This window comes from Anolis carolinensis, chromosome 2, assembly GCF_035594765.1.
Source record: "Anolis carolinensis isolate JA03-04 chromosome 2, rAnoCar3.1.pri, whole genome shotgun sequence".
NCBI classification, from domain to species: domain Eukaryota; kingdom Metazoa; phylum Chordata; class Lepidosauria; order Squamata; family Dactyloidae; genus Anolis; species Anolis carolinensis.
The window spans coordinates 241,844,839-241,865,656 of record NC_085842.1 but is presented as its reverse complement, the minus strand read 5'-3'; the positions used below and the strand labels follow the sequence as shown (position 1 = coordinate 241,865,656).

At 41.5% G+C, this 20,818-nt stretch overlaps 1 protein-coding gene across 4 annotated transcripts in view; it reads right to left on the bottom strand.

The window, feature by feature from the left end:
- rfx3 (regulatory factor X3) overlaps window positions 1-20,818 on the bottom strand; it is a 174,269-nt gene that overhangs the window by 69,836 nt on the left and 83,615 nt on the right. For all 4 annotated transcript variants that reach the window (XM_062971958.1, XM_003216489.4, XM_062971955.1 and 1 more), the window contains one exon: window positions 6,158-6,255. In XM_062971958.1, coding sequence (XP_062828028.1) covers window positions 6,158-6,255 — 98 coding nt within the window. The remainder of the gene's footprint in view (window positions 1-6,157; window positions 6,256-20,818) is intronic.

The window sequence follows — 20,818 nt, the reverse complement described above, 5'->3', positions numbered from 1 at the left end:
AGCTTGGATAATTATAACGTATGATGATCCTTAGAACCCTTAACAGCTATATTGTATGTAATAGGATACCAGTTTATTTATGCTGCCAGTTCTGCTAGCATTTATTATCTTTTTAAAAAAAACACAACACTTTTTCCTGAACCACCAGTTTTATCCCATCATGGGCTTTGACTACATACTTAAAAAATAAGTACCAAGACCTCAATTAACCACAGGACCTCCATAACTACCATCTCAAGTGAATTCTTCAAAAAGGAAAAACATTGGAATTCAGCCATAAGAAATTTAAAAGGACAATTCCTTGTTATATTTGTTCACATGTTTTTCCAGGTGAAACCTGAATGTAAACTATACAAAACAAACAACTATACCACAATATTTCTGGCTGAATGTATACAAAATCATTATTATGGATGTGTGACCTTCATACATAATATGTGGATTTTTTCCTAACCAAAGAGTGACTTCTATTTTAAATCAAATGCAACTTACAAAGCAAATATCTTCGGAAAGGAATGGAAAGGAAAGGAAGGGAATGGAGCAAACACTTCCGGTAAGCCTTGCATGAATAAACAAAAGCATTTTGGACTTCTTAGGGAACACTTGAAGGTATCTTCCAAAATGCATCCAGGAATGACTTTTTTATCTTTCACCAGCTCCCTCTTTTTTTTATGATTTTCATTTTGGTAACCAAAGTTAGAGATCTATATTTTTTCACATTCTGGGGGGTAGCTGGAGGTGCAGGCCTATCTGTTCTTTTCTGTTTTCTCGTTTAAGCATGCTCAGTAAGCGATTGTAGGGGAAGTTGCCATTGGCCTTGCTTATTGTTGTGTGGGGAGATAGGTAAAAGGCCTTGCCAATCTCAAGGCAGTTATTTACCTTCAGGGGGACACATCACACAGTTAGGGAGATGGCTGCAAGACCTTGCTACAAATCCAGATGCCAGGTCTGCCAATCTACTTACTGAGGAAATGTCATCACAGGACCTAACTCCATCAAACAATGTGAGAGTAACTTCAATTACTCATCCTCTAAAACAGACATTGGCAAACTTCGGCCCTCCAGGTGTTTTGGATATCAGCTCCCACAATTCCTAACGGCTTACCTGTTAACAATACTATTCAACAATTTACATTGGGCAAAAAGGCCCTTCTCTGAACCAGAGGACAAATGAACATAAAGTAGACCCTAGGAATGGGAATACACAAAGCCAGTTGCAAAATACTTCAGTTTTCCTGATCATTGCATTTCTGACTTGAACACAGCTGTACTTGAACAGAAATACTACAAAGGAATCATGGAAAGAGAAACTGCAAAACTGGAATATATCTGCAAACTTTAATACAGCACCAGTAGGTTGAACAGAGATAATGGTTTCTTAGCATGCTGTACAACCCAGCCGCAGGAGGGCTCTCTTGTATCACATCTCTTTCCCAGACAGCATCACACTACATTCCAGTAACTCCTTTCACCATTCATATGATTATCTACTCATCCTGCCTTTGCTCCTTTAATACCCATAATTTAAATTGAACTCATCACCCCATTACCATACCCACAAGTTTTGCATTGCTATGGCTATACATATACTGCCTACAGAGATCTGTTCGTTGGCATTTAATTCCATGCATCTGACTTAGGGCACACTCATCACTTAATGCGAAATGAAAGTGGCAGAGGCGGAAGTGAAATGAATGTGCAGCTGATCATGCATAAAGCGAAAAAAAAAAAAAGGTCAAGGACTGTGCAGTGCTTGTATCCACCAAAAAATTTAGCACTGGCCCAGTTCCACAGTATTTTTGCCATGCGAAGTGGTTTACACTTACACACACCAATTGCATTATATGCCCTACTTCAGAGTATTCCCTGAATTTGTTTATCCTGGTTTAAGGTCACTAATGTGCATTCCTGCACATGTTTGCGCTATGAGTCATTTAAACCTATAGAGAATGGCTATGAGGAGGTAACTTCAAATGTGGAGGAGGTCAATGCTTGGAGGAATGTAACACATTGAAGGAGGAAGAGAAGGACCAAAAATTGTTCTAGAAATCTGGAATTACAGAATCGATTCAAAGTTCTCTACCCTATCAGAGATGATGAAGAATTAGAACACGTTGGCAAGGATGAGATGTTCTTAGATACAACTAAGTGGACAGTCTTTGATGAATTCATGCCAGATGTCTCTAGGGAGGGGGAGGCCAGTCCACAAACACAGAATCTGGAGTTACGGAATCAAATGATGCAGAAGAAGAACACTTTGGGGAGTATGAGGAGTTCTTGGACACAGTTGAGTGGATTGTTCTTGATGAACTTGGGGGATGTCTCTTAAAGAGGCCAATTTAAAGCTACAGAATTCAGTCTAAAATGAAGAGCAAGAACAAGAACAACAACGACAGTTTTCAGAAGATGTGCCAGGCATCTCACCAGATGAAACACAGGAAAGGGATTCTATGTGTCACCAGAGGAGATGTGTACTGGTAGTAGTGGACTCCCTCCTGAGAGGAAGAGAACAGTGATTTGCAAATGTGACAGAAAGTCTTGAGAAGTATGCTGTCTTGCTGGGAAAAAAATCCACCATGTAACTGACCAGCTGATGAGACTCATCAAGCCCACTGACTACCCCCCTCTCCTCTTGGTTTATGTGGGAACCGATGTTGCTGCAAGGCATAGTCTACAAAAGATCAGAAGGGGTTTTGAAGCTCTGACGATAAATCTAAAGGATCATAACATACAGGTAGTTTTTTCATCTCTCCTCCCAGTTGCACGACACAACCCAGGAAGGGTGAGAAAGATAGTAGAGGTGAACAACTGGCTCTGCAAATAGCGTCAGTAATAACAATTTGGCTTCCTGGACCATGGTCTGCTTTTCCAGCAAGATGGGCTTCTAGCACGGGATGGACTGCACCTCACAAAAGTTGGAAGGAATGTTTTTATCAAGAGACATGGAAACCTGATCAGGTGGACTTTAAAATGTGGAGGGACAATGACAATATTCTTGGGAACAGTAGTTTATCAAAGCCTAGACAAAACAGCTCAAAGCCTAAAAAGAGGGTTGGACAAACAGAACAAGTACCAAGCAGTGTGAGGACAGTAACATCAAATAACCAGCTTGGGGCAATATCCCATGGGCGTAGATGTCTCTATACTACTGCACAGAACATGGGAAATAAACAAGATGAACTGGAACTCTTAGCAAAACAAAACAGTTATGATGTAATAGGCATCACTAAAATGTGTTGGGATAAGTCCTATAATTGAAATGTAGTAATGGAAGAGTATAACTTATTTCAGAGAAATAGACTAAATAGGAGATGGGATGAGTAGCATTATATGTTAAGAATGTTACACCTGTGAAGAGATACAGGACTTCAATCCTGACAAACAGGTTGCAAGTACCTGGACAAGAATTAAGGGAGCAAGAACTGAAAAAGATGTAGTTGTGGGGGTGAAGCCTTCTTTGAACAGATAAGCAAACATGCAGAAAGAAGATATATCATTGTAATGGGAAATTTCAACTATTCTGATATTTGCTCAAAAGCAAACTATGCCAATACAAAGTCCAACAAATTCCTCACTTGCCTTGCACATAATTTTATTGTCCAGAAGGTGAAAAGAAGCAACAAGAGGATCAACAAATCTGGATCTGATCCTAACCAACACTGAGGACTTGGTAAATGGATTAGAAGATGGAAGTGACCATGTGCTTCTGGAGTTCATGATAAAGGGGAAAGGAGAAACTATAAGAAGTCAGACATGCATTCTAGATTTTAGGAGAGCTGACTTCAGGAAATTTAGGGAAATATTGGGTGTGATCCCATGGATAGGGACTCTTAAAGAGAAGAGAGTTAATGATGTGCTGGAAAATCTTAAAGTGAGATAGTGAAAGCACAAATGCAAATTATGTCGACAAGAAGAAAAAAATAAGAGAGGTCTAAAGAAACCAGAATGGATGTCCAGAGAACTTTCAACTGAGCTAAGATTTAAAAGGGACATGTACAAGAAATTGAAGGGGGGGGGGGGAGGGGGGGAGAGAAATCACCAAAGAGGAATTCAAACAAATAACCAACATTTGTAGGAAAAAGGCCCAAAAGGCTAAAGTGCAAAATGATCTCAAGCTTGCCAGAGAAGGGTTCTTTGGCTATGACAACAGAAATGCATGGAGAAGATAGTGAAAATGTTAACAGGGATAGGGAAAAGGCAGAGCTGCTCAACACTTTATTTGCCTCAGTCTTCTCTCAAAAGGAGATTGGTATTCAACCTGAGCAATATGGAGCGGACGAGGTAATAGGGGAGATGAAACCCAAAATAGGTAAAGAGGTGGCTCAGGAATACCTGGCTACTCACCAGGGCCAGATGAACTACATCCAAGAGTACTGAAGGAACAAGCAAAAGTAATTTCAGAACCACTGGCAATAATCTTGGAGAATTCTTTGAGAACTAGAGAAGCCCCAGCAGACTGGGGGAGGGCAAACGTTCTTTCTATCTTCAAGAAGGGAAAAAAGAAGACCCGAAAAATTATCATCTAGTCAGCTTGACATCGATACTAGGAAAGATTCTGGAGCAGATAATTAAGGAGGCAGTCTGTACTCACTTAGAAAAGAAGGCTGTGATTACTAAAAGTCAACATGGGATTCTCAAAAACAAGTCATGCCAGACTAATCTTATCTTTTTGTTATTGATAATAGGGTTACAAGCTTGGCAGATGCAGGGAATACTGTGAATGTAACAGATCTTGATTTCAGTAAGGTCAATTTGTAATTGATTAAGCAACCAAACCCTGACTTTAAGAACTGTTCAGCAGTGGAACTCTACCTCGAAGTGTGGTGGAAGATCATTTCTTGGAGGCTTTTAAACAGAGGCTGGATGGCCATCTGTCAGGGGTGCTTTGACTGGGCTTTTCTTGCATGGCAAGGGGTTGGATTAGATGGCCCATGTGGTCTCTTCCACCTTTATGATTCTATGAAACATCATGTTTTTGAACTGCCTTCAAACCACATTAAGAAGTCAGTATAGATGTGCCCTGTGTCTATGAAAGCTTATGCCACCTGCTTTGTCTCATTTAAGATCGAAGGTACTACAAGATCCCTTTGCATTCAGCTATAGTGGAGTTAAATAGAGCAGAATCCCATTCTTTTCCAGCACAAGTTTTGTTGCATCATTTTCTGCAGATGTACTGCATCAACCTGATACTGAAAGTCTGTGTTTCTCCAGCCTCCTTCACCATCCCCCCTTTTCTGATACTGCTAAAAATCATCAATCTGGAAAAAGGAATAAAAAGGAAAGTCGTGGGCTGCTCATGCATAAACAAACTTTGTAAAAGACATTGCAAAAAGGAGGTTCTTTATAAGGGGCTTTGTCAACGGAGGTATGCTTACACATGCCTGAGATCAGGGGAAAAGCAGAAAAAAGCATACACCAGAACTAGACTCCCTAGAATTGGATTCCTTAGGAATGAAGAGCTAGACACAGAATTAGAGTGTAAGGAAAGAAAGATGAATAAAGTCGGGCAGATTGCAGATTTCAAAACAGTACCACTATATTCCTATGGAGAGAGAAACAACTATCTGGTTTTCTCAAATATGAGATTTACAGTATATTTAATATTATCCCTTCACTGCCCACTTAACTAGATAAAGAGGATATACCAATAATAAGTATATATGATAAATACAATAAATATCTGCCAACCCATATAGTTAACACAGTAAGACCAAATACATTTATTCACAAGTAATACAAAATCAATAAATTAAATTGGCATTATTCCTCATCACAAGTGCCTGGGACTGCAGCGTCAGATTATTTATCCAGAAGCTGTAGGAACTATGCCTTGGTCCCTGAATTAATAACACTTCAAAATGCTGACATCAGAACAGATTTAGTGACTTCAAAATTATCATGGTTTTGTTTTCAATCACACGAGAAACATTATTGATAATACTCCAATTAATTTATTTCAACTTTTATTTCTCATAAGAATAATTTCAAATGCTGCTACAATGCCTAAGCTTTTAATTTGTGATGATGAAAAACTTTAAATTCTAAATGATTTTAGATAAAATGCTCTTCACGGTGTTTTAAAAACTGCATAATAGAGTTTATAGAAATCTGCTTATAAGCATGTCTGCAGTGAAAGTAGCAAAAATGATTAACTTACATAGCTCCGTTTGTGTAGACGGTATCACTTCCCTCCACATACTGTACTTGGGCTGGGTATACATGCTGTACCTGTTGTACAGTTTGTACTTGTTGAACCTGCAAACCAAAGAATCAGATGTTTTATAAAGCAGGTTTTCTGCCTGGGCATTATATTGTTACTATGAGTAAACTGTCCTAAAAAGCATACTGCAATTAATCAAAAATATAAAACACATAATGAAATCTTAAAATCAAGATGAAATACAAAACCAGCAAAAATAAGTTTTAATTATTGAAACTACAACAGCATATTTAGAAACCTAATATATTAAACTTAATCTTCAAAATCTTCCTGAAAGTCAGAAAAGGAGGGAAGCATGTATATTTCTTGAGGAATGACATTACATCACCTCCACAGAAAAGACCGTATGCCTAATGCCTAATACTCACCAGACTTTCATGGCTCCAGGACATTAAGTGCAGATCTTACTCTGTGGCAGGTTCACACAGGCATGAGATAAGTGAGACTGACCTATTGGTCACACAAGTCCTGGCTTTGTGAACAGCTGGTGAGCAAAAGCCATGATTGTATTTGCACATTGTATTGAACTGAAAAAAACCTGGATTCAAACTTTTGAGGGCCTTAATGTCAGCCCACTAAATCTAACCAGAAAACAAACGCTTCCAATGTTTCTACCACAGAATAAGTGGGCCATGATGTGAACATCTTGCTCCTACCTGCATAGCTGCTGCACTCTACATCAATGGTAGTTTCCAGACTGCCTTACACAGCTCTAAGTGAAAAGAGTTAAAGTAATTAAATCTGGATGTAACCAGGGTATGCATTAATGAGGTAACATCAGCTTTCTTCTGGCCACTGACGCCACTTGGGCCTCCATGAGTTTTGCATGCCCTGACCTGCTTATCTGGCTTTGTAGAATAGGGGTGCAACCCCATGTCTCTATCAAATTCAGCAGATTTCCCCACTCACAGCACTTCCATCATATCTGGATTAAACTTCAACCTTATTAACCTGAAAATTGCCCCTATATAGTTTGAAAGGTTTTTGCTGCCATTTAGGATTATGGAGCAGATACTCAAAGGCAGACAAGATTGTTAAGGACAGATATAGGAAGTAAGATACAATTATACAAATATAATAAGGAAAATATAATAAAGCAGTGTTGTTACCCACCATAAAATTAAAGCTGCTGCAGTACTAAATGGAATAGCCGGTTTGAAAAGTGAAGATAGTTGCAAACACATAGAGTGCTTTAAAACGGCGATTCCCCAAACTTCTGGGTCTTTTCTATGAAATGCCATGGGTAGAATGGATAGAATGAAACCCACAGACAGTTCATAAACTAAAGATCTACTGAACAACAGTCAGTAAGGTGTAGTGGCTATCAAACACTAATTTCTGGAGCCAACACAAAACAGAACTTCCCAGACTGGGTCTGGCCAACCAGTTCAGAAGTACCAGACCACACTGAGATTTGGTCAAACCATTGACTTAATTTTGCATACTACCTATCAGGGGTCTTCAGATCAAGCTACAAGTCTGACTAAAACAGGCCTAGATAGTCAACTAGAAAACCTAGGACTGATTTACCATAACAAGTTCAAAAACCTGAACTTCAAAAAGGTTAGACGCTAAAATGGTTAAAATAGTAGAATCTAATGATTAATAGCACTGATATATGTCATCACTGTTCTCACAAGTTCAATCATGTGCCATATAGCATTAGCATCTTCTAATGGTTCCCTTAATATGTTGAATATGTTGAATCATGTGAAATTATTTTCTGCAACACCTGTGATGAACTGGTTGGGCAATCCCTCTCTATAATCAAGTTTTGAAAGTTGTAATTGTCATTGACAAGTAGATGTGTGAAAGTAAACTTTTTCATTTCCTTTGTTCATAAATTAATTGTACAAAAGTATGATGTAAATTTCAGAATATTATTGCAAATGTTAGAATTCATGAAAGTGCTTAACTAGTTATATTGTTGTTAGAAGAGGCCTATTCTAATGTGTATAAAATATGAAGATCAGAAATACAAGCCTCATTAGTCACCATTTGTGTAAGCCCATAAAAACTATGTCTAACCAAATTTGAGACTCCATCTACAAATGTAAAATTATTGTCTTAAAAGAAACTTTAAGATAGAGAATTCTCAAAACTATTCCTAATTGACATTATAGAATAACCCATGGATCTTAGTTAGCTAGAATGCGGAGGAGAGCCAGTGGTGTAGTGGTTTGAGGATTAAATCATGACTCTGGAATCCCTGCTTGGCCATGGGTTTCCACTGAGTGGTTTTGGGAAAGTCAGATTCTCATAGTCTTAAAGCCAGTGTGTCAAACTCACTTTCACTGAGGGCAACATCAGCCTTATGGTTGCCTTCAAAGGGCTAGTTGTAATTATAAGACTGTATAAATGTAGCTATGTTGCCCTGGCATTAAAAGCCTCATGGGGCCATATAACATGACATAGAGGGCCTTGTATTTGCCATGTGTGCCTTAAAAGGAAAAAGCAAACCCTCTTCTGAATAAACCTTGCCAAGAAACCTCTGCTATAGGTTTGCAGAAGGGTAGTCATACATTGATAATGACTTGAATGTACACAATAACAATAACAAAAGTGTGTAAGTATTAAGTACTGTATATGGGTTTTCTAACTATATCAAAAGTATAATGCAAGTGGACTCTTGGCACATTTTGACTAATTACATACAATGGTGTATGCACACAATCATCATTAAATGGGTTACATAATATACTACCATTTATTTTCAGAAGTTAGCCAAATAACACTTTTCTAATGTTTTTGCAGCAACTTCCCTTCCCACATAAATTCTTAGGGCCCTTCCAGACAGGCCCTATATTCCAGGAGCTGATCACAGGTTTTCTGTTTATGCCAGATTATCTGGCAGTATAATCCAGTCTAAAGCAGAAAACCTGGAATCAGATACTGGGATATAGGGCCTGTCTGGAAGGGTCCTTTGACTACAGATACTCTAAGAAGCCAGCATTTCAAAAACAAAGTACATATTAATTTTAGTAGTAAAAAAAATCTATTTAAAATATTCTCATACAGAGCCTTTTTTGCATCTGCAACAAAAAGTGGCAATTAAAAAATAATAATTAATGTAGTATAGCTTATCAAATTTAGCCAAATACTTAATTATTCCTCTGGTTTCTCTACCTACATACCATCCATCCAGTCATTCACCCATTCACCTGATTCCACAGTTACTCAAGATCATATTCATCACTTTTGGAAGAATGTTAAATGCCAGCATTATATTCTGATAACAAAAGCTGGTACAGTTAGATGAAATAATGACATAAACAAACTGACTATTGCCAATAAATCAGTTCTGAGCAACTGTGGCCCTTCAAAAATTGTTGGATTAGAAGTTGTACAATTTTTGTGCTTAGGCTCACACCTCACAACATAAACCATGTTGGTCCAAACACAGTCATATTTTGCTTCCAATCAAACAAACATAATTCATAGTATGAGGGTTAGCAGCTGAGGGATAGGAGACTGCATTCTGCCCCCACCCCCAGAACATAAAAGGCAACACATCTGGAAGAAGAGTGATTCCTATTCTCAATGACTTCCATTTCCTGGGGACTGGGGTGGAGGTTGGATAGTTTCACTGTGCTCTGCTCATCTCTGGGTCTTTTATGTCCGGGAGAGATCTTTTTTGCAATAGAAAGTGACCTGGAAGCCAACTTCTGGGTCTCTTACTATTGGAAAAAAAGTCCCCTCCTTAGCCTAAAGCATGGGAGAACCATGGTCAAAATTGCCAATCTTACCCCAGTAGAAGGAAATCGGGGGGCATTAAAATATTACCTCTGGGGGGTCTCTGCATGTGGCTGGGTTGCACGTTTTTAGCTTAATGGCCAAGATCATACAATAGAAGTAATAATGTGTAACTTTCTCTCTGGCATGATACGCCACCAGCAATGATGCACACTGAGCATACTCTCTTGTTGTGTAAAAGAATCGACAGCACTATAGGGCCCAAACTGCAGTGGGCACACTTCTTGGCTCCACTAACCCAATTGTTCCAACGGCTTAGTAAGGTATCTCCACTTCCCTCCTAAGGATATAAATATTGTGCTATGGCGCAGATTAACCTTACACGATTTTAAACTAGTTTATGAAGACATAGCATTTCAGCAGGATATAAATCATTGCTTATATCTACTAGTTTCAATGACAACAATACATTTATTACTCATCTCTCCCTTTGAGATGACCACTGAAAGCAAAACATGGTTTGTCATTTCCAATTACATCAAAACATATTTAATGAGCAAACCATGGTTTGGTCTCAACTCAACTTTGCCAGCCAATTAGACAGGAATGTCTGTTTTTTTCATGTAATGCCAAATTAGATTTAAACTTCTAAAGATACAATTTGGTATCAGTTGAATTCATTCATTAAAGGGTAATTTGGCTGCAATAACAGACAGTTCCCTTCAAAAAATTTTTAACAAATATCTAATTTGTTTACATTAACTATGTCATGAATTCTTAAAAAAAGGAATTGTAAAAAATTATTTACATTATCTTCTATTCTAATTATGGAAACTGGCTTCCAATATCACAATAAACAAAATCACTCTGAAATACCTATACATTTTGATTATATATCATAGATTTATACCTGAGTCCTGCTCTTAACAAATTATTACTACTCAAGTTGGCCTGCCAATAGCCTATTACTCATACCACTTCAAGAAATGGCAAGTGTGGGTGGAGGACTCTGTATCCATAAATTGAGAGACAGAAGATATTCTAGTACTAAAGTGCTTTTCAATTATATGTCTGAGCACTCTAACTGGATTGCATAAAACTGTCACCATCATTTTCCATCTCTTTATTTTTTTTTCTATTGGCATATATCTAAAACAATTTATTCCTCTGATTTTCTATAAATATCCTGACTTAAAAACAAATGCATAATTTTAGTGAAAGATAATCTTCTCATGCAGTCAATCCAGCTGTTGTTTAATACAACTTCTATACAATCAGATAAATTTATTTCTACTACTCCAACTTCTGCATGAATTATTTCTGCTGTAAATCTGAGTACATTACAGACCTTTTTTAGAATGTTCGCAATTTAAAAACATCAGATAGCCGTCTGAAAACAATGTTATTTCTTCTGAAAACTATGTTATTTCCATGCTATTTACTAGATATGAAATAATCAAACATTTGTAAACCACCTATGAAGACATGTTTGGAGCGCACTGAATTCAAGCCTACTGAATTCAATAGGACTAGACTCAGATAAAAGTTTGAAATACAATACTTATTTAAATTGGATTTAAATATCTGTAAGAAATAGCCATTTTAAAGTTGAGCTTAATGCAGAAGTCGAATGGAATGCTGCATAAAAATGTAAAAGTTTCATTGACTGGTCAGAGCAGCAGGATTGTAGAGAGTCAGATCAATAACATCCAATGTTGCCTTGTTCCCAGTCAGACTGTGTTTTCTATTTTGATTAGCTGTGGCCTCTGAGATTTCAGACAGGACATTCTTGACCCTTCCTGGAGACACCAGTAACAGAACCTAGGATGCACTGCTGACATGTGATCATGGAAAAGAAAATGCCTCCTCTGTGCTATTCCCAGCAGGAGATATCAGTACATTTATAATAATGATTACAAAAGGAGGTTCATACAAGCGCAGGCAGTAAATGCAATGGAGAAGATGACCCATCATCAGCTATACTTTGAATTCTCCTATCTTTTACAGAGAAAAATGCTTTTCTAGCATTAATTGAAACACTACAAATGGGGAGACAAAATGAGGTCATCAGGACTAGAGTTGCATAATTGAAATAACCCCATGCCAAGCCCTACCATGTGGAGTTGCTCCTTTAGATCAGAAATAAATTTTTCTTAAACTATCAGACAGTACTTTCACTTTATTAAATAGGATTCAGAGAATGGACACTAGGAAACTGAGAGAAGTTTAAAAGAACACCCCTGAAAAAAAAGACAGGTGGATAAAGATAATATATAAGAACAATATTGAGAGAATGGAAATTGAGAGATTAAAAGATATTAAGATAATTTAATATTAAAAGATCAGTTAATTAAAATCAGTATCAGAATATATTTATAATGTCTGGGACCACTGGGGTGAGATCAGGAGACTGGAAATAAAGAGAATGTATAGCACACCTGAATAAAACTGTGTCAACTGAAATATTTAAAATGCCAAGAATGAGAGCAGAAACAGAGGAATCAAAACAATTAATATTCTTAATCTAAAATAAAAGTTGGAAGAAATACAAAATATACAATAATAGAAACAAGAAAATAAAGGGGGAGGAGAAAAAGATAAACACGCACTAAAAAGAAAAGAAAACTACAGGACTGGAAACTGTCAAAAAAAAAAAGAAAAAAAAAAGAACAACATTACTTCCTCACTCCCAATCCACACGGGAAGCAAACCGTCCAAAAGAAATACAAAACTAAAGAGAAATGGGAATATCTGTATCAAGGGATGTCTTTTTGTTTTGTTTTTTACAGCAAAAGTAATTTTAAATAAAAAGGTCTTTATTTATGTCATGTCAAAAGCACTGCATAAATAAATAAGCATAGAACTGATAAAATAAAGGGAGCGCAAGAAGCTAAATAATTTTAGATCAAAAACGGGCAACAATGACTGCATTGTCTGTAGCTTTAAGCAGTTCCTCCTCTGTGCATGAGGCAGGGCATTGTGAGCAAGCATACAGATGTGGAGTTGTTCTTTTCAGCTCCACAATCGCACAAGGTAGAGGATTCTTCTAGGTAGTGCCATTTAGCCAGGTTGTCTTTTGATCTGCCAACTCCACTTCTAAGCCTGTTCAAGGACTTCCAGGTTGTCCATTCTTGGTTTGCACCTGGAGAAAGAGCCTCGTGGGGGGCCATCCAGTTGGAATTGCCTAATTTTTCTGACCACAGGGATATTCTTGCTGTTTCTGAAGGAACTTTAAGAGGAGTTGTACTTCTCATGAAACTTTTCCTTGATATAAATCTACCGGGAAGAGACTGATAGCTATACAGTGGGTGGCTTTCACAGTGTTCCGCTTTATTTCTCTCGCAATTGGCAGAAAGCTTATAATGTCTATCAGCAGGTGTATAAAAGAACTTAATTGCAGATTTATTGACTATGAAATGTCAGAGAACTACAAAAGGTAGAGGCACAGAAAAGTGATAAAACATGATAAGGCTGGGTTGAGAAACAAAAACACATTGTAGGGTGGATTTGCAGTAAGACAAAACTAGATTTTAAAAACAAAGCAGCAAGCCTACCAAAAAATGAAAACTCACAGAAAAACTAAAGGTGAATAAAACAAGACACTTGTACTCTAATAGAACTGTTGAAATTGGAATAGCAAAATGAAATTTGTTATATATGGACACACATAGAAACAGACATAGAGCATCTTTTTGAAGTTGGAATATAATATCTCTCAGACTGAGGTATATGGGTGACCACTAGTGAGCATAATCAGGACACTCTCCCACATTTCCAGTTCAAACCCATGCTAAATCTCTACACCTACTCTGAAGAAGGTCCAGGAAGATGTACCCTGAATAAAAAAAATTAATATCTGAGTTTGCATGTACAGTCGTTAGCTTTTCCAAAGTATGTTCCCTGAATGCATTTTTAAAAGGAGAGGAAAATAATACTAATTATATATAAGGTCAATTTATACACAAGTATATAAAATATTATGGGAAACTGCATTCTCAACAATTTCCCCATTTTTCCTTCCATAAGAGGATTTCCTCAGACAGAGATACCTCAACAATCAGACTTTTGAATTAAACCTATTTACCTTCAAAGATCAATAATAAAATAGAACCTGTTAAATGCATGATAGAGAGGTGAGAGAAATGGCATGCTTTAACAAAGAATGGTTGCTTACCTGTAACCATGTTTCTTCGAGTGATCATCTGTGAAATTAGCACCTGTGATAGTTGATGCACCTGTGCAGCAATCAACTGGAAACTTCTGGAAAGCTATAGGCTTGTGGCTGTGCCCCGCCCAGCTTCCACAGGAGGCAATATAGGCCATGCAAGGGGTGCAGTCTCAGTTCCCTTTTGCCGCCATACTGCAGCTAGAGGACTGAGCATGAATTGCGGGGAGGATGGGCGGGGAGGTGCTAATTTCACAGATGACCACTCAAAGAAACATGGTTATAGGTAAGCAACCATTCTTTCTCCTTCGTGGTCTCTGCTGAAATCAGCACCTGTGATAGAATAGCAAGCCACAAACCTTGGATGGTGGGACATCATGCCAGTGCCGAGAAGAGTACTGCTCTGCCAAAGGCGGAGTGCCTCCTCGACTGGACATCCATCTTGTAGTGGGTGGTGAATGTGAGTGGAGTGGCCCAGATCGCCACCCGGCAGCTGTCTTGCAAAGGGACTCCGCGGAGGTATGCTGCCGAAGTGGCAACAGCCCTTGTCGAGTGGTCTCGAAGGTAGGGAGACGGATCTCTGCCTTTCATTTGATAGGCCAGCTTAATTGTCGAAACCACCCATGCCAAGAAGCGTTGGGGAGAGACAGGAAAGCCCTTAGCATCATTCTGATACTTCAAGAAGAGTCTTGGGGATTTTTGGAAGTCCTTTGTTCTGTCCAGGTAGAAAGCCAATGCCCTACGGACATCAAGAAGATGCAACGCCCGTTCCATATCCATTGACGGCTATTGGAAAAAAGCAGGAAGAACTATATCCTGTTCTATAGGGAAAGCAGTTGCAACTTTCGGGAGGAAGGCAATGTCTGTTCTGAGGACCACTTTATCCTGGTGAAAGCGAAGGTATGGTTCATCAGCATGCAGTGCACAGAGTTCACTCAATCTTCGTGCTGATGTGACTGCTACCAAAAAAGTGACCTTCCACGATAGGTAGGAAAGATCGACAGTAGCTATGGGCTCGAATGGTGGTTTGGTAAGTGCAGAGAGCACTATGTCAAGCTGCCATGAGGGCGGTGGAGGGGAGACTGGCAGTCGGAGATTCCGGTACCCTCTTAGGAAGAGCTATACAAGAGGACCCTGGAACCAGGAGGTACCACTTTTACTGCGACGGTAAGCAGAAAAAGCAGCCAGGTAACACTTTAATGACGAAAGCACCAAGCTGTCTTGAACCAGTGTTGCAAGGAAATCAAGTAGGAAGGAGGTAGGGGCTTGCAGAGGATCCACTCCTCATGCGTGGGCAAACTTAGCGAAACAGTTCCATTTCGCAACATAGGAGCGCTGCGCAGATGGGCGGTGGGCAGCGTTGATGATGTCTGCTACTGAGCGAGAAAGTGGCGGGGCTGGACTCGCCATGCCATGAGGCGAAGGAGGCCGAGGTATGGGCGGCATATGCGGCCTTCCTGGATCGTTAGAAAGTCTGGTAAGTTGCCTAGAGGAAGACACTCCCCCGCTGTTGCACCCCAAGGCAGTGTAAGCACTCGAAAACCAGACAGGAGTCAATATAACATATAATATCTTTATTAAAGCAAATATAAATCCAGATGAAAATAGGTATGGAGTTTGAGAAAAAAATAGTTCTTTTAGGAAAGTCAATGATTAGTCCAGTAAGGTGAGAGAAAAGGTCCAATATTATAATCCAAAGTCCAGAGGGCAAAGGTTCACTCCGAAGCAGTTAGAATGTTCTTGAGTTGAAACAAGTAAACAAGGCTGGAAATAGCAAAGTTGAAATCCACTAGAATACTTCTTTGCAAACAGGCAGGAACGTAGATGAAGCTGAGGCAAAGCTTGGATCAGGAACAAGGTAGGAACTAGGTAGAAGTCCGGTTCTACTTGAGCATGGCCCGAGGGAACTGGAAACTCAGCTTGGAAACAAACAGGAGCTGGAGTTGGGAAAACCTCTCTCAAGGAAGAGCAAAGTTGACACCACAAAGAAGCCACTGAGCAAAACACTTTTATGGATCCTAAACTGAATCCAAAATAGGGAGAGCAATACTCCCAAAAACTTCCCATGGGAACTCTAATCATTATCCCCTCGGGACGCCAGACGTTGACTTCTATGAAGGCCTTATTTTGTGCTTCTCTCACGATTCAGAAATTCTCTTCGATTGAAATCCGCATTCTCAGGCGAGCTGAGAACATCTGGCACAGACAAGGGAGGAAGAGTAGGAGACTCCCTTCCAATTAACGGTCCTTCCTGGCTGATTTCTCCAGTCACCTGGAGCTGCAAAGGGTTCTCAGAACTGGGTGAAATGTCATAATAAGCCTCATCTGTGTCAGAGTTCAACTCCTGATCAGGCTCTGAAGCCATGGCTGGCTGGGATATAACACCCGCAGCCATCGAGCTCAGGAGCGAGAACCAAGGCTGTTGTGGCCACTTCAGTGTTATTACAATGGCATCGACATTGTCGGCGTCCATCTTGGAAATCACTCTGTTGAGAAAAGGGATGGGCGGGAAGATGTAGAGTAGAGGACCTTTCCAACTGTACAAGAAGGCAGCCCCTAAACAGCCCTGCCGCATGCCATGCGTCCTCCTGGAGCATTAGCGGTTGCATTTGGTGTTCTCCGGGGCTGCGAACAAATCGGTGTCCAGGTGGCCCCACCTCTGGAACAGCAGTTTTGCTGTGCAAGAACGAAGCGACCACTCGTGGGTCTCGAGAACCACTCCGCTGAGCTCGTCGGCCATGGTGTTGTCCTGGGTGGGGAGATGTATGGCGACAAGCGTTATCCCTCTGGGGAGGCACCAGTGCCAAATGGACAGCGCGAGCCGGAGGAGGGTCTGAAATTGAGTGCCGCCCTATTTGTTCAGATACCAGACTGCTGTCGTATTGTCTGTACGTATCTGCAAGCCATGGCCAAGGATGGAGTGCTCGAATGCATGCAGAGCTTTCTGGATTGCCATGAGCTCCAGAGCATTCATAAGCAGCTTGGCCTCGGCTGCTGACCAGCACCCGTGGGCTATCTCAGAGCTGGAGTGGGCTCCCAAACCCTGAAGGGAAGCGTCAGTGGTAATGACTGTCAAGGGCCCTGGAGGCTGGAATAGCATGCCCCCACAAACGTTGTTGGGCTTTGTCCACCAGTGCAATGAGCGGCGTACTGCATGTGGGGAAGACAACAACCAGCTCTGTCTGTGTCGAAGAGGATCGAACACACACAGAAACCATGTCTGAAGTGGGCAGAAGTGCAGCCGGGCGAATGGAGTGACCGCCATTGTTGAGGCCATGTGCCCAAGTGTGGACTGCACATGCTTGTCATCCACAGATGGTGACTGGATTATCTGCAGGACAGCAGATTGAAGGTTGCAGAAGCGCTCCTCGGGAGTTGATCTGGGCGCCTATGAACTTTATATCTTGCGTCAGCTCCAAGTGTCACGACCCAGGCTGCAGAGCACCAATAACCATACACAGAGGCCAGAATCTAACTAATATCTTTACTGAAGGAATATATAAAGTTAATAAAAGCAAGTGTATGAAATAGTCCAGAAATAGACCTTTCAGGAAAGGTCAAAATTAGTCCAAAGAAACAATGTCCAATATGAAATATTAAGGTCCAAAGTTGTAATCCAATAACCGAAACACTCACTTTGCCAGGCAAAGTGAGGGGAGATGACAAGGTCTTTTAGTCCGTGAAACTTGAGCGAGGCTAGGAAGTAACTTGATTCTTGGGAAAACGAGGCTTGATTCAAGGCAACAAGGAAACAAGGAACAAGATCCGTGGTAATTTCTTGGCAAAATCCGGGAAACAAGACGAGGCTGAGTCTTAGAAAGCAAGGCAGGATTCGTGGAGTAAACAAAGCTGGGAACGAAGGCTTGGCGACAGGAACGGAGGCTTGGAAGCGGAGTAGCTGTCCACACACGCTACTCCGGTTGCTGACGAATTGACTCCGCAAGATCCCTTTGTGGGTAAAACACCTAAATAGGGTCCCGTTTTCCCGCCCAAGAGCAGTTCTCTGGAGAACCAGAAACGAAAGCTATTTTCTGAGTCCAGATGCATGACTCCCTAAACTTTCCCATGGGAAGCAGGCTTAATCAGCTGAATGCTTAGCAGCTATCCTAGCACTCCTGCGAGACGCCTGATCGACTCCTCTCTGTTGTTTACAAAAATCATGGCGAGAAAACGTAGGAGATTTAGGCTCAGGGCTTGTTTGACAGACTTCTGGAAGACAAATCTCTTGCAGGTGCAAGGTTTCCAAATCTGGCTGGGAAAGTTCCAATTCTGACTGAAACGGCGAAAAACCCAAGTTTTCCTCTTCATCTGGCACCACAGTGCCAGGAATGGGACTACATTGCCCATGGGTCATCACACTATCCCCCCCCTCAAGCCCCCTCTCAAAAATGGGCTCTCTCCCCGAGGTGCGGGACCGCGGCTTAGCAGGGTAGTTCTGATGGAAGCGGCGGGCTAAATCGGGGGCATGGACTGCGGAAGCGTCTACCCAAGAGCGTTCTTCGGGGCCAAAACCCGCCCAGTCAATGAGATAGTGCAGGCGGCGGCGGTGGAAGCGAGAATCCAAAATGTCCTGAACCTCGAATTCTTCCTCCCCATCCACTAAAACAGGAGTGGGGGCCGGCCGGTCTGCATCAGGGCGCACACCATCCGCCGGAAGGAGCAGGGAGCGATGAAATACTGGATGAATGCGCATAGAGCGTGGAAGTTGGAGTTTGAAAGTCACGGGGTTAAGTTGCGCCACCACTGGATAGGGACCAATGAAACGGGCATCTAACTTCCGGCAAGGGCGATGGGAGGGCAAAAAGCGAGTGGACAGAAGAACCCGGTCTCCTACCTTGATTTCGGGGCCCGGCTGGCGATGTTTGTCCGCGTGACGTTTATAGTCCTCCTTGGCTTGGTCTAGTTGCTGGAGCAAGAGTTGTTGCACCGCTGTGAGTTCCTGCAGCCAGTCCTCTGCTGCGGGAACTTCTGAGGTTTCAATGACAGGGGGAAAGAAACGTGGATGGAAGCCGTAGTTTGCAAAGAACGGGGTTTCTTTAGTAGAAGCCTGGACCCCATTGTTGTAGGCAAACTCTGACAGCGATAACAGGGAAGCCCAATTGTCCTGCTGGTAGTTCACATAACAGCGAAGGTATTGTTCCAAAGTGGCATTGGTGCGCTCAGTTTGCCCATCTGTTTGGGGATGATGAGCCGAAGATAAACGAGAGTCTATGCCCAATAGTTTTTGTAGTGCTTTCCAGAAACGAGAGGTGAATTGGGACCCACGGTCTGTGACCAAACTCTTGGGCAACCCATGCAATCTGAAAACATGTTGAAGGAATAGATCTGCAGTCTCTTTGGCCGTGGGAAGGCCATCACAGGGAATGAAATGGGCTAACTTGGTGAAAAGGTCCACCACCACTAGGATCGTGGTGAATCCACAGGAAGGTGGTAGATCAGTGATAAAATCCGCAGAGATTATTTCCCATGGGTGGGATGGGGTAGGGAGGGGATGCAGAAGCCCTGAGGGCTTTTCCCTTCTTGTCTTGGAGCGCTGGCATACTGGGCAGGTGTTGACATATTTTTCCACATCCTTGCGGATCTTGGGCCACCAGAAATCTCTTAGGATCAAATGCATGGTTTTAAATAGTCCGAAATGCCCTGCTGGCTTGCAGTCATGACACAGACGAAGTGCTTTTTCCCTGCCCGGTCCTGGGGGGATGTAAACATGATTTCTATAGCAAAGTAGCCCATCCTTAAGCGAAAAGGGAAAATGTAGTCCTTGGCGAAGTTGGTCCTGTGCCCAGGCATCTGCTTGCTGACTAGCCCTGATTTCCTGAGCACAAAGGGGCCCTGGAGTAGAGGGAGTTGATTCAATGGGAGTGGATTTGGTGTTTCCCACTGTGAGCGTGGCAAAGTTCTCGGGTTGTAGCAGCTGGGACTCCAAGGTCTCCTTGCGCCCTGCAGCGTATTCCGGTTTCTGTGACAGAGCATCTGCTTGCTTGGTCTGGGCTGGGGTTACATAATGAATTTGGAAGTTAAAACGTTCAAAGAATAAAGCCCAGCGTTGTTGCCTCTGATTTAGCTTGCGGGCAGTTCTTAGATGCTCTAGATTCCGATGATCAGTATGGACTTCAATGGGAAATTTGGCCCCTTCTAGCCAATGTCTCCAAGTTTCAAAGGCTGCCTTTATGGCCAATAGTTCCTTTTCCCAAATGGTGTAATTTCTCTCTGGTGCGGTCAATTGACGGGAATAAAAGGCACAAGGATGAAGATGATCTCCCACTGGTTGTAGGAGTACAGCCCCGATTGCCACATCGGAGGCGTCCGCCTGCACAACAAAAGGGGTTTCAGGATCTGGATGCTGAAGGATTGGCTGGGACGTGAATAATTTCTTTAGTTGCTGGAACCCTTTCTCTGCTTGATCTGTCCAGCGGAAAGGCTGTTTCCCACGGATGCAGCTGGTGATTGGGTCAGACCAGCGAGCAAAGTCTGGAATGAACTTGCGGTAGTAGTTCGCGAACCCCAAAAATCGTTGCACCTCTTTCTTGTTGGTTGGCGCCCGCCATTCCAATACTGCTGAAACCTTTGCCGGGTCCATGGAGAGCCCTAGTGGCGAGACGCGGTACCCCAGGAAATCTACCTCTTGTAGATCAAAAGCGCATTTTTCCAGCTTGGCATAAAGTCCATGATCCCGCAATCGTTGTAACACCATTCTGACGTGGTTCTCATGTTCTGATTGTGATCTAGAAAACACCAAA